Source organism: Aquarana catesbeiana, linkage group LG06 (assembly GCF_042186555.1).
Source record: "Aquarana catesbeiana isolate 2022-GZ linkage group LG06, ASM4218655v1, whole genome shotgun sequence".
Lineage (NCBI taxonomy): Eukaryota > Metazoa > Chordata > Amphibia > Anura > Ranidae > Aquarana > Aquarana catesbeiana.
The window spans coordinates 116399167-116412194 of NC_133329.1; the positions used below are offsets into that span (position 1 = coordinate 116399167).

A 13028-nucleotide genomic window follows, 5' to 3' on the forward strand; every position below is an offset into this window, starting at 1 on the left:
CTATCAGGTGGATGTGAGAAGGCATGAGGATATCGCCTTTGGGCGTAGTGTGCTGCAGGCAGCGGTACAGGGTCCTCAGGTCTGATTACACCCTACTTGGTTGTGGTTCCCCTCCCCACACATAGCATTGCTCTGGGACATACCATCAGTAATTACTGAGGCTCTGTGTCCCCGTGATGTACGAGAAAGAAAATAGAATTTTTATAACAGCTTACCTGTAAAATCCTTTTCTTTTGATGTAGATCATGGGACACAGAGGTCCCGCCCCTCTTCTAATACACTTATATTGCTTTGCTACAAAACTGAGGTATCCCTGTAAGGGGAGGGATTATATAGGGGGTTGAACTTCCTGGTTAGGGTGTGCCAGTGTCCAATCACCTTGTGATACTCATATAACCCATCAGTTATTACTGTGGCTCTGTGTCCCGTGATGTACTTTAAAAGAAAAGGATTTTACAGGTAAGCTGTTATAAAAAATCCTATTTTTTCAGCTCAATTTACCGACCAGTCTGCAACCAACCAAATTATTCTGTCTAACAGTATGTGTTAAAACAGGGATTAAGTTTGCACACATTGGCAAATAAATGCATAAGCTGCAGAGCCACTTCACAGCACCCCAATATTATGTGCAGTCCTAACTAAATTTTGAGAGCCTCTACATTGGAAGCACAAGCATTATAATGGATAGGCAGAGGGCAGCTGAGCCTGGAGGGAGCACACCCCTCCTTAAGGGCACAGGGACACACTGGCCACCCAGCATATAGCACAATGACAGTGAAGGTGTCCAGTGTGTCCCCTCACTAGTATTCCAACAATACAAACAAATGGCTCACTGCCCCCACCTATAACTGACCTTTGCAGCAAGGAGCACATGCAAGGACGACGCATGTAAACAAAACCAAAGAAAATTCCCAACTCAAATTACCAACCAGTCTGCAACCAAACTGAATTATCCTGTCTAACAGTATGCGTTACTGTTATGAGATACTGTTAGACAGCATAAACTTTCTATTGGGGCACTCATGCGGGCTCGCTTCTGAGTCGCGCTGTCTGCATGTATAGATACAGACAGGGCAGCTCGGCCCCACTCCCCGCTCCCTCTTCAAAGGATTTGATTGACAGCAGCGGGAACCAATGACTCCTGCTGCTACCAATCTGCCCAATGAGGAGGCAGAGAGCCACTGCTCTTGTGCAAAATGCTGGTTCGAGATCAGGCTTAGGTGAGTATAAGGGGGGTCTGGGGGGATACTTTTGCACAGAAGGTTTTCTACCTTTAATGCATAGAATGCTTTAGAACCACTTTAAGAATATGTAAATGTTGAACTTTCATAGCTTGTCCACAGTTCTACCAGCTATTTCTGGCCGCCACTAGAGGGCGCATTCCACATTAACCTGAATGAGCAAATCCATCTCCCTGCAGTAGATTTTCAGAGTTGTGCAGCAATTACTGGAGGCAGCAAGCTGCAAACCGTGGGTAACACTTCACATTGGCATTGTTTCAGTGGCTACGGGAACAAGTACAATTGAATCGTTTTAGAGAAAGTGAAGCTATAATTTAAAGATATCCTACTATAGCTTAAAATTCCTTTAAATTTCATAATTTCAGGCAAGGTGCGACAACCTATCGAAGAGGTACAGTCTGACGATTCGATGACATCATCGTGTCTCCATCACGGCCAACGAGAAGGAAAGACTCAGGCTTTTAAACCAGCTGAACTCACCATACAGTGCCTTCAAGACTTCTTTTTTTATATATATCATATCTTATTTATTCGGCTTAGTTTTGTTAGGGACAGACATCCACAGATGTACAGGTTTTCAATTTATTCCTAAATGTTCCTTGGATTTTTAAAGAGAATCAGTAACTGTTGGAACTCTTATGAATCATTCAGTTTGATGCAAAATTATTACATTTTCTTATATACTGTAGATCTGTATACAATATATATAGGCCTTCCGATAAGTGATCAGCACTGATGGAAACATGGAGCAGCACTTTCTCAGTAAACATGAGCATCTTAGTCCTATTGCTTTTTATTTAACTGCCCAGCAAGATTTCATTTCATAGCTTTAGCTTTATGTTAAAGCTGAACTCCAGAAATGTTTTTTTAGTTTGGTTACATCTGAACCTTCATCTCACAGCCGAAGGGCCACTGAAGATGCAGAAATTCACTGTAGTAGCTTGTGCTATATATAGTCAGTTCTGGGCTCTTTTGAGTGCTGCCTGAGCAACTTGTCATCTGTATATTGAACACAGGGCGGACCCCTCTGCCATTCAGGGAGTCTTTTTTTCAATGCATACAAGGCTTTCTCTGTTTGAACTAAGCTGAGATGAGGAGCGAATGACATCACAATCCTCCAAATGATCAAATAAATTAAAGCAGAGTTCCACCAAAAAGGGAAGCTTCGCTTGTTCGCAACCCACTGACACATTTGGCACTTTTTTAGGGGAGGGTGGAGCAGGTCCCTGGTTTTGACAGGAACCAGCTCCCACTTCTGTTTAAGATCAGTGATCTACGTGCATTTCTGGTCCCTCCTTCTTCCCCTGCTGCCTTCTGGGGCACACAAAGGTCCCAGAAGATGGCAAGACCATTCAGAAAGGGCAGAGTAACTCACGCATGAGCAGTAGCAAACCTGCTGTGAGGCCTGAAAGCTTTGCTGCCTGGTTTCCTTTACTTACAATGCCGGCGCCTGCATCTGAAGCTGATTAAGGAGTTGGCTCTGGGTGCGGACATCGTGGGATCCCTGGACAGGTAAGTGTCCTTGTACTAAAAGTCAGCGTAAAAAACAGCAAGAAGCGCCAATCTAAGTGCAGTATCATGAAACTTTAATGAGATAATTATAAACAGACAAACAGCCAAATGGCTACTCACAAAGATGAAATAGGTTAAGGCAAGGACAAGTAATGGGTCCAGGGACGTCCTCCTCAGATGTGGGCAAAATGCATGGTGCAGGTTCTCCTGGAAGCGCTGTACACGTTAGGATGTGCAAGTAGTCACCGGGGTCATCGCTGGGTGCTGGGCTGCAAAACGATGGAGGTGTCCGCAAAGGCAACCAGCGTCTAAGCGGACATGGAGAGCCAGAGCCGTCGCAGTAGACAGGAACCGGAAGACAAGCGTGGAACGCAAGGCACTTAGTCCAGGAACCAACAAAACGGAAGTGACGTCCTTGCCTTAACCTATTTCATCTCTGTGAGTAGCCATTTGGCTGTTTGTCCGTTTATAATTATCTCATTAAAGTTTCATGATACTGCACTTAGATTGGCGCTTCTTGCTGTTTTTTACATTGTTTTTTCAGAGTTGCCTGCTTCCACTCTCAAGTGAGCTGCCGCTGGTGCTTTTTATCAGATCTTTAATTTCAGTGACTTTTTATATATATATATATATATATATATATATATATATATATATATATATATATATATACAATTTTTCTATATATATATAATTTTATTGACTATCACACCCTGGATGTTTTTTCACATTTACTTTGGACTCTTTATATGCATGTTTGTATGTTCTAGCGCCATTTATCCTTTTTTGTATACTAAAAGTCAGCAGCTACAGTATTTGTAGCTGCTGACTTTTAAAATTATTTTTTTTTCCAGACTGGAGCACCTCTTTAAGTGTTTTTTGTTTGTTATATTTAGGCTACTTTCACACTGGGGCGTTGGGGGGCGTCGACGGTAAAGCGCTGCTATTTTTAGCGGCGATATTCGCTAGCATCCGAAAAAGGGTTAAAACCGCCCGCAAAGCGCCGCTGCAGCGGTGGTTTGCCAGAGGTTTGGAGGCGCTACCCATTGATTTCAATGTGCAGGGGCGCTTTAGGAGCGGTGAGTACACCGCTCCTACAGCGCTGCAAAGATGGTTCTTGCAGGACTTTTTTTACCATCCTGCAAGTGCACCGCTCCAGTGTGAAAGCACTTGGGCTCTCACACTGGAGTGAGAGGAGAGGCTCTTTACAGGTGCTATGCAGGCGAAATTTTTAGCGCTTTAGCACCTGTAAAGCGCCTCCAGTGTGAAAGCAGCCTTATATTTTTGAATTTCAGTTGCTGCAGTGGCATAGGCAAGGAGAGGGTCAGTGTTTCAGCCCAAGAAGAAGGAGGAGTGAAGGATCCAGAGACTGAAATGAGGAGTGCCAAGAGGAGCAGGAGGAGGGCGTGTATTTTATAGCCGGCAGAAACTAAGATCCTTCTTAAATTACTCAGTAGTTAGATAATGTTGTATCTTGCATCTAACCAGATTATTTCTTACTGGATACTAAATAATACCATGGGTGTGATTCCACATACCATGCTGAGATGTTTTTGGAGGCAGTGCAAGGTGCAAAAACTGATCAGTGTCAGTGAAAGGTGAATTGTTTTGGCTTACAACATTGTACATTTTGTTGTTTGCTTCATGAATGTTGCTTACCGTGTTTCCCTGAAAATAAGCCCGGGTCTTATATTAATTTTGGCAACAAAAGACACAGTAGGGCTTATTTTCGGGGTAGGTCTTATCACGTAGTGTGCTGTCTTCTCTCCCCTTCTCTCTCCCTGCCTGACAGGAATCCCCAATATGAACGGAGTTAAAATGCTTGTAAAATCCTATAATCTACTCTATTACAGTAGTATATAATGTACAATGTGTGTTTCTGTAATATAATTGTGCCAAATACCTTCGTTTATAGCGCCGCTCTGCGCTTCTGTGACCCGCCGGAGCTCTCTTCCCCGCATTTATATTACAGAAACATCACATTGTACATTTACTGTATTTATTGGCGTATAAAACACACTTTTTCACCCTGAAAATCGTGTGCAAATAGTGTGTGCGTGTTATACGCCAATATTTCAACATTAGCTGCCTCAGAGGGGACGGGGGGGGGGGCGGGACAAACCCCGTCAGAATATTTACAGTGAGAATCTCCTGTTTACTTGGCGGCCTCTGTAATAGGAAGTTTCGTCTCCTGGGCCGCCATTGGACCACTGTTCTGTCTATCATAAGAGATTCTAACTGTATGTAATCTGTCTGCGCTCATCCCGCCCCCCTCCCTGTCCCCTCTAGGCTGCAAATGGGAATTGATCAGGCTGCATTGATGGCAATGGTGAGGCTGCAGGTGGACACTGACCCTAATTTTGCTTTAAACTTCCTTATTTAAAATGTAAGTTTTTTCCCTAAACTTCCCTCCTAAAATTGGGGTGCGTGTTATACGCCTGTGCGTGTTATACACCGATAAATACGGTATATACTACCGTAATAGAGTGGATTATAGGATTTTACAAGCATTTTAAACTAGGGCTTATTTTCAGGGTAGGCCTTTTATTGCAGCCTTCCTGGAAAATAATGCTAGGTCTTAATTTCGGGGTAGGTCTAATTTTCGGTGTAACAACGGTACTTCCACATACCGTTTTAGGATGTCATTATCACTTATAATTGGGCTTAGGTTTAGTCTGAACTGAGTTTGGCACAAATCCATGGGAAGCTATTATATAACAGCTGGCCACCATCCCATCATTGACCTAATATGACCACATGGCCGTATTTGGACAATGTCTTTAAATCCGTGATATCACCAGCATCCCCGCCCCGTTGGTAAAGTGTAACAAAGTCAAAACTTTTTTTTTAACGTTTGTGGATAGAGGAATGTGTAGAGGAATTTTGAACACTTGCCAGTTTTTATTGCTGTCCCCGTTAGGGAGATTCACCCTCTCTATGTGTCCTGTTTATCATTATAAGTGAAAGTCAAAGAAAATCCCAAATTTTTGGGTTGACATCAGAACACTAACAAGGGAAATTCTCCAATGGGGACACTAGTTTTGATAACCCTGATGACACATTGGGATTCCTTCACACTGGAGGGATTTCCTTTCACTTCCTGTTTGGCTATGAGGCAGGAAGTGAAGGGAAATCTCCCCCATGGGACACAGATGGCAAAAAAAAAGGATGGTGTTTTAACACTCATTTACTCTATCCAAAATGGAATAAAAAAGGCTTGCCTTTAGTTATACTTTAAGTGGGGCAAGGAATTCAACAGTTGCAGCTAATTGGGGCGGTGACGTGCTGCCATATGACAGTTTCCCACGGATTCAGGCCGAACTTTACCTTACTTATAACTACCAAATGCAGTGGTGGCTGGTGCTTCATGTCCGTATACCCCCCCGGGATACAGACATGAAGCTTGCGATCACTAGCACCACCAACCCCCCCTTGTGGGAGACGGCCCCATTACCTTAGGAGGCCGATGAGTCCTGCTCGTGATGAAACCTCACTCCGGGGCTGTTGCTTCTCCTCCCGGACGAACCGGAAGTGGGTCCTGAGACTCCCTGCCCAATCGGGTCTCAGGAGTGAATATTAATTTGCTATTGTTATACAAGTGGGTGGGCTCGGTACGCAGTGCTTTGCAACCCAAGCCTGCCCTTTTTGGAAGCCAATTAGAGCCTCAGGCTTTAATCACATGCTTAAAAAAAAAACCCATTGGAATCCATGCGTCCGGTGCCCTGCATGTAGATTAGGGGTGGGGTGCATGGATTAGGAGGGCGTGTGGAGCGACCGCCACTGGTGCACACTTTTTTCTTGTACTGCCTACTGTTCCAATGATTTCACTATTATAGATTATGATCAGTTCTGGTTGAGTTGTAGTACTGGGTACTGCGAATCATCTATAGCTTGGGGATAGTAATAAACCATTGCACAGATCTGAAAATCTTGCTGTATGAAGTAAAAAAAATAAGCTGATTCCACTGTGTGCTGAGCCCATTGCAGCCCCAGGAATTAGTTTGTTATTTGGAAACATGTTCTATTGCAAAAACTGGGACAGGCATCACTTTGGTTATTTTTTTATCAATAATATCTATTCAAAGCTAAAACAATCAAGACCATTTTTTTTAATTAAATATTAAGACCAAACACATTTTTTACATTTGGGACACAGTGAGAGAGGTTTAAAAATAAAGGTGGGTGGTGCTGTATCAGATGGTGCTGCCCAATGTAGTTCTTCAAAGGGAAGATAAGTCCATACTGTAGAGCAGAGGTTTGCAACCTCAATCCTCAAGTGCCCCCAATGGGTCATGTTTTCCTTTACTTTGCACAGCTGCTTTAAATCAATATCAATGACATGGTATTGATAAGAGCTATTTTATCTAAGGAAAGTTCCCAAAACATGACCTGTTGGTGGTACTTGAGGACTGAGGTTGAGAACCACTGCTGTAGAGTACAGTGACTCTGGTTAGGCAGCTCTCTAACACATAGCATCCTCAAAGGTACAAACACTAGAAAGTGGAAGATGAATAAAAGTGCTACACTGAACAGTTAGGGGTCCAAGAGTATTTTTTTCCTCCCAGAAGTCCAAAGACAGCAGAAGAAGAAGCCCTTCCTCTACAACCATCTGCTGAAGCATGAAGTTTAGGGAGCCAGCTTATTCCCGAGTTGAATCAACCCCCTATTAACTCACACAAGTCCAGCATTTACGATAATTGAAACCAGCAGTTTAAGCCCTGATAATGGGGGAACTTTATAGTCTCTGAAAGACATTGATTTGTTGTCTATGGACCTCTGTGATGAAATAAATACTCTTGGGCTTCTAAAACATTGGTGTGGCCCTCTTCTCCCTACATCTTCCAGGTTTTTTCTACTGTCTATGTCTTAGCTGCTAAGATTCAACCTCTCTATTTGTCCCACTTTCCACTATCGGAGGGCCTGAAAGTGATGGAAAACTGTAACCGGAAGAGCAAACGATGGGACATTAACTAATGTTCAAAGCTGGCCATAGATGGATCATAATTTGACCATTCTAACAAGGACCGGCCAAGATTTGATCCATCTATGGCCTCTCCCATTTGAGAAGAGTCAATCTAATGACTGAACGGGAATATTGGTATATTTTCGTTCCATTAGCACTTGATCAGTATATTCTGTTCTGACAGAGGAGAAGTCCCCACTGTCAGAATACAGTGGTGCAGCAGAGAGGACTCCTCCTTCATCCTCCTTGAATGTATGGATTGGGGAATCTGGTTCTTTTTTTTTTTTTGGTCAGCCAGCTCGCTGATCAAAAAACAAGGTTCCTCTATGGCCAGCTTAAGAGGGGATTTCTCCTCACGCAGGAGAGATTCTTCTACATTTTTATTTTTCGTTTAACTCCTCTGAGGCAGGAAAATCTTCCCAGCAGGATACCGTAGGAAAAAAAAAAACTGGCATGAGATTTTAACCATTCTCTACATCCAAAATTTAAAGTGATACTAAAGTCTCATTTTTTTTCTTTAAAAATAACAAACATGTTATACTTACCTGCTCTGTGCAGTAGTTTTACACAGAGCAGCCCCAATCCTCTTCTTCTTGGGTCCCTCTTCGGCGCTCCTGGCCCCTCCCTCCTGCCGAGTGCCCCCACAGCAAGCAGCTTGCTATGGAGGCACCCGAGTCGCTGCTCTGTGTGTCCATTCAGACACAGAGCCCCGTTTTGGCCCCACCCCCTCTTTCTCTTCATTGGCTCACTGACTTTGACAGCAATGGGAGCCAATGGTACCGCGTTGCCATCTCAGCCAATGAGGAGGGAGAGTCCCGGGCAGCCCAGACTCTCCTGCCACATCGCTGGATCTAGATGGACCTTAGGTAAGTATTAGGGGGGCTGCTGCACAAAGAAGTTTTTTTTTTTATCTTAATGCATAAAATGCATTAAGATAAAAAAAACTTTCTGACTTTACAACTACTTTAAAAGGGGCAAGTGTCTTCTACTTTTTTCTCTAAGAAGGAAACCACTTTATTGTATCATACCAGCTCATACTGCAAGCTGTAGTCATTTATTTTTTGTGTTTCTGTTGCCTTGTTACAGAAAGATTAGCTCACCCCCAGACTTTTTATTTGCCCTTAGCATTGCAAGATTTCTGTGTTCCCAGCTCCACCCACCAGACTTCACAAAGAGAGTCTCACTTCCATTTTATTTTATTTTTTCAATTTTTCAATACTGAAAGCACCAGGTTGAAGGAGAATAGAACGGTCCAGTGAAAACTCAAAGCTGGAGACCACAAGAGATATCCGAGCCTAATAGGAATTAATTCCAGCAGAATACTTGAAAAACTGAATAAATACATTTTGGACTGATTAGTGTTTCAGCGATTAGATTTCAATGTCTTTTTCCTGTTTTATATGCAAGTCTGATCTCAGGTGCAGTCCTTTTATTTATGTCTGCCCGGGAAGGATCTACAGGTTGACATTTGTGGTCCCTAACCACTTCTGTCCTTTTTGCTTACATTGAACTTCAAGTGTAGAAATCTGTCCCATTCTCTTATTATATCAAATCATTTTAACACATCCAGTAATAAGGGCTTTAAATGGGTGATGTTGTTGATCCAATTCTCTACTTTTACATGAATCTTTTGATATTTAGGGAAATATTTATCTAAATCTGTGTCTCATAATGTCATGAATTGTCTGTTTCCCTTGTTTGAAAATTACATTTACTTCTTTTGTATATTTATGTTGAGTGTTATTTGTCCACCTTTCTGTGTTATCCATAGTTTTTTACTGTACATATAAGTAAAATCACCATTATATTCTTAGTCATAGGCTCTTTGCTATAAGTCAATATAGAAAGTACAAAAACCCAGAGATTCGGATTATACTTATGCGTATTTTCTGTAGAGGTGCAAGACATAAGGTCTCCGATACACCTATGTCAATGGCACCCTTTAAAGTGGTAGCATGCCAAAATCCACTAACGGGCAGGGTTTTTATAACAGAAGAGACCCTTGTGGTCTCTACTGTCATAAATGCCCCCCCTGCCTGTCAGCAGTAATGCGATCTGGGCCGCACCCGCACAGCTCAGACGGCATTTATGGCACACTCTGCATGCCGTGGCGAAGTGACTCCCGTGCGCATGGGGGAGTGACGTCACCGCAGACCAACCAATCAAGTGGCTAAAGATTCAAAACCCGGAAAGAAGACCGGGTTAACATGGAAGCAGGGACGGACTGATAACTCATGGGGCCCCCGGGCAATAGGAGATTATGGGGCCCCCAGGCAATCAGAGATTATGGGGCCACACAGTATACACACACAGTATACAATCACACAGTATACACATACATGTACACACAGACAGATGTAAAAAAAACACAGATTTATACATACTGTCCCTGGTTTTACTGAGGCTGGCAACCCTGATGGGGCCCCCTAGTGGCCCACGGGCCCCGGGCAGTGCCCGAGTGTCTCAATGGTCAGTCCACCCCTGCATGGAAGCCACTGGGGATCGGTGGAGTCGTGACAAGACAAAGCAGTTTAAATAATCTCTCAGGGGTAGCCGCACTCACTAACTATCCACGTAAAAATATTCTGTATATAAGTGACCAGTATAACCAAAATTGTGTTGCGCTATCCAAATAAAGTGAAAATGCATAAATCTACCAATGTCAGAAATTCATCAGGTAAATTAATAAAACAGGTGTTTAAACATATAAATCAATAATTAATATGTGCAAGCTATAGAAAAAAGTCCAGAGGGAACAGAAAAATGCTCAGTGCAAAAAGTCCATTGGCAAGTTCATATAATGCCAAATTCCAGTGTAAGTAAAACAACACTCTTCACCCGGGTGCACACCCCCCACTGACAAGCCACTTACCAGCAGGTAAGACTTCAATGGTGGAGGTCTGGCTGCGATTTTGGGAGATAACCCACTGGAATGGATGGATAGTGTGATCCAGGACTCAAGTGAAAAACTACCAATCAACCAAAGCAATCCACATATGAAACTCAGTGTAAAACAAAGGCAAAGAAGGATCGCATGGTGTAGTAGTTTGTAATATCTAACAAAAGGTTAAAACTACTTGCAATAGACAGTAAAGAAAATGACACATAGCACAGATAATCACAATCAGTACCCCGGTGGGCATGATGACGTCACCGCTGTAGCTCCACCCAGGGACCGGGAACATTATTTAATGGTTGCATATAAAAAGAAACTCTGGAAGCTGTGCCTAAAGGAGGCAACAGACTAGTCACCAAGATTGCATGTGGTCTCCCTGCAGCTGTTCTTTCCCCCATTACTGACTCACTGTGCCTTGATCTGCTCTGTACGAAGGTGGCCATCTTGGTGGAGGCAGGGCTTTTCTTCTTCATGTCAGCCTCCAGCAAGGAGAACAGTGAGCAGCACAGTAGAAGTCAGCAGCTACAAATACTGTAGAAGTCGGCTCTCAGGTGGAGGTGCCGCCATCTTCGTTAAGGGAATCAGGAAGTGGAGCCTTGCGGCTTCACAGCCTGGTTCCCTACTGCGCATGCGCGAGTCATGCTTCGTGTCCTCACTGGTCCTTGCTGTCTTCTGGGACCTGTGTGTCTCCCAGAAGTCAGCGGGGGTAGGGGGGGCGGACATTGCGTAGATCGCTGCGGAGCCTGCGGTGATCGTTGCCCAGAAGTGGGAGCAAATAACTGGATTATACAGGTATCTGCTCTCCCCTCCCCCCTGAAAGGTGCCAAATGTGACACAGGAGGAGGGGGGAATCTGAAAAGCGGAAGTTCCATTTTTGGGTGGAACTCCGCTTTAAAATCTGCTGAGACTAGCAGTTACCTTGGATCCTTCGGAGCAGTTATACAGCTGTGAGATTGCAAGCACAGGAGTGCCTAGGCACACTCATACACCAGTAATTGGACTGTTATATTTCAATAGCAATTCCAGACAAAAGGTACGTTGTTGAGGTACTGCTTGGGCAGAATTCATTTTTCCTAAAAGGTAGCAAATCTTTATTTTGGCGTTTAAGTGTCCACTTTAAGAAAGATTGGAATTTGTCTAGTGTTCATTCGTCAGACTCAGTATGTTCGAACACTTTTAGATTTTCAAAGCAAAAGGGCATAATAGCAGAGTGTCCTTTTTTTTTCAACTAAAGATCCTTATTTTCCTCTTTGGTGTATTTTCCTAGCATGATTTAGATCACATTTCCTGGAAACAGTACTATCCGTATGGCGTATAGATACCACGCATTAACTAATGATCTTATTAGCAGATGTTTCACGGTTTGGTAAGAAGCCACATAGGTCGATGAATTAAGTACTTCCATTATCTCGCCATAAGTGGCGTTCTTGATTGCTCTGCTGCCTTTAATTGACTTAAAGCACCTCAATTTCGTTCTCTTTGTTTCCACGAACGCTTGCATTAAAATACTTGTTCATTGACAAATCAAAGCAATAGATTTCTTAGTGTTCCAATAATAATAATAGAGGGGTGTATTTACTTCTCCTTTCAAAAAAAAATAAATAAAAAAGAAGTATGGCCAAAGCTACAGTTCATTCTGCACCTCTGTGATCCATTTTCAGATGACAGCGGGCTGAAGCCCGCTGTCGGCTGACATCACAGAGCCGGTCCAGGCCCTGAAAAGATTCCGACCATATGGTCAGTATACATCCAGACTGGCACCTGGCTAAACCTCTCAGCAATCTGCCGAGAACCTGAGCCAGCCGCTCCCACCCCTTCCACAGCCTGGCACTCCCGTAAGTGCTGGAGGGGAGAGCAGAGAGCTGGTGACTGACAGTCGGGGCTCTCTGCTCAGCAGAGGAGGAGAACTAAGCGATTAGCAGTGTTTGATCACTCAGTTCACACTACAGAGCCTGCAGGGGACAGATGCAGCATTGGATCGATGCTGCATCCACCTAGGTGAGTATAAATGTTTGGGTTTTTTTTTTATTCTGAACTTCTCTTTTAACTTTTTTTTTTTAAGTGGTTCTAAAGCCTGAAGTTTTTTTTTATCTTAATGCATTCTCTGTATTAAGGAGAAAAATGTATTTTTCCAGCTCCCCAGCCCCTCCAAAATACTGACCTGAGCTCGATCTCGATCCAGCGATGTGCACAAGAGCAGAGGCTCTCGTCTTTCTCCCTCCTCATTGGCTCAGACACAGCAGCCCGAGTCATTGACCAGTGAGAGGGCAGGGGGGGCGAGTTGTGCTTTGTGTGTCTTATGGACACATAGAGCCGGCCCAGGAGGGAGCATGCACGAGTGCTCCCAGAGAAGCTGTTTCCTATGGGGGCACTCGGAGTGGGGGAGTCCCCAGAAGCATCAGCAGGGTACCCAAGA

At 43.6% G+C, this 13028-nt stretch overlaps 1 protein-coding gene across 1 annotated transcript in view; it reads left to right on the forward strand.

The window, feature by feature from the left end:
- Positions 1-2021, forward strand: part of IQCE (IQ motif containing E) — a 109586-nt gene extending 107565 nt beyond the window's left edge. The window contains exon 23 of the mRNA XM_073636707.1: positions 1607-2021. Coding sequence (XP_073492808.1) covers positions 1607-1833 — 227 coding nt within the window. The 3' untranslated portion in view covers positions 1834-2021. The remainder of the gene's footprint in view (positions 1-1606) is intronic.
- Positions 2022-13028: the final 11007 nt, after the last annotated feature.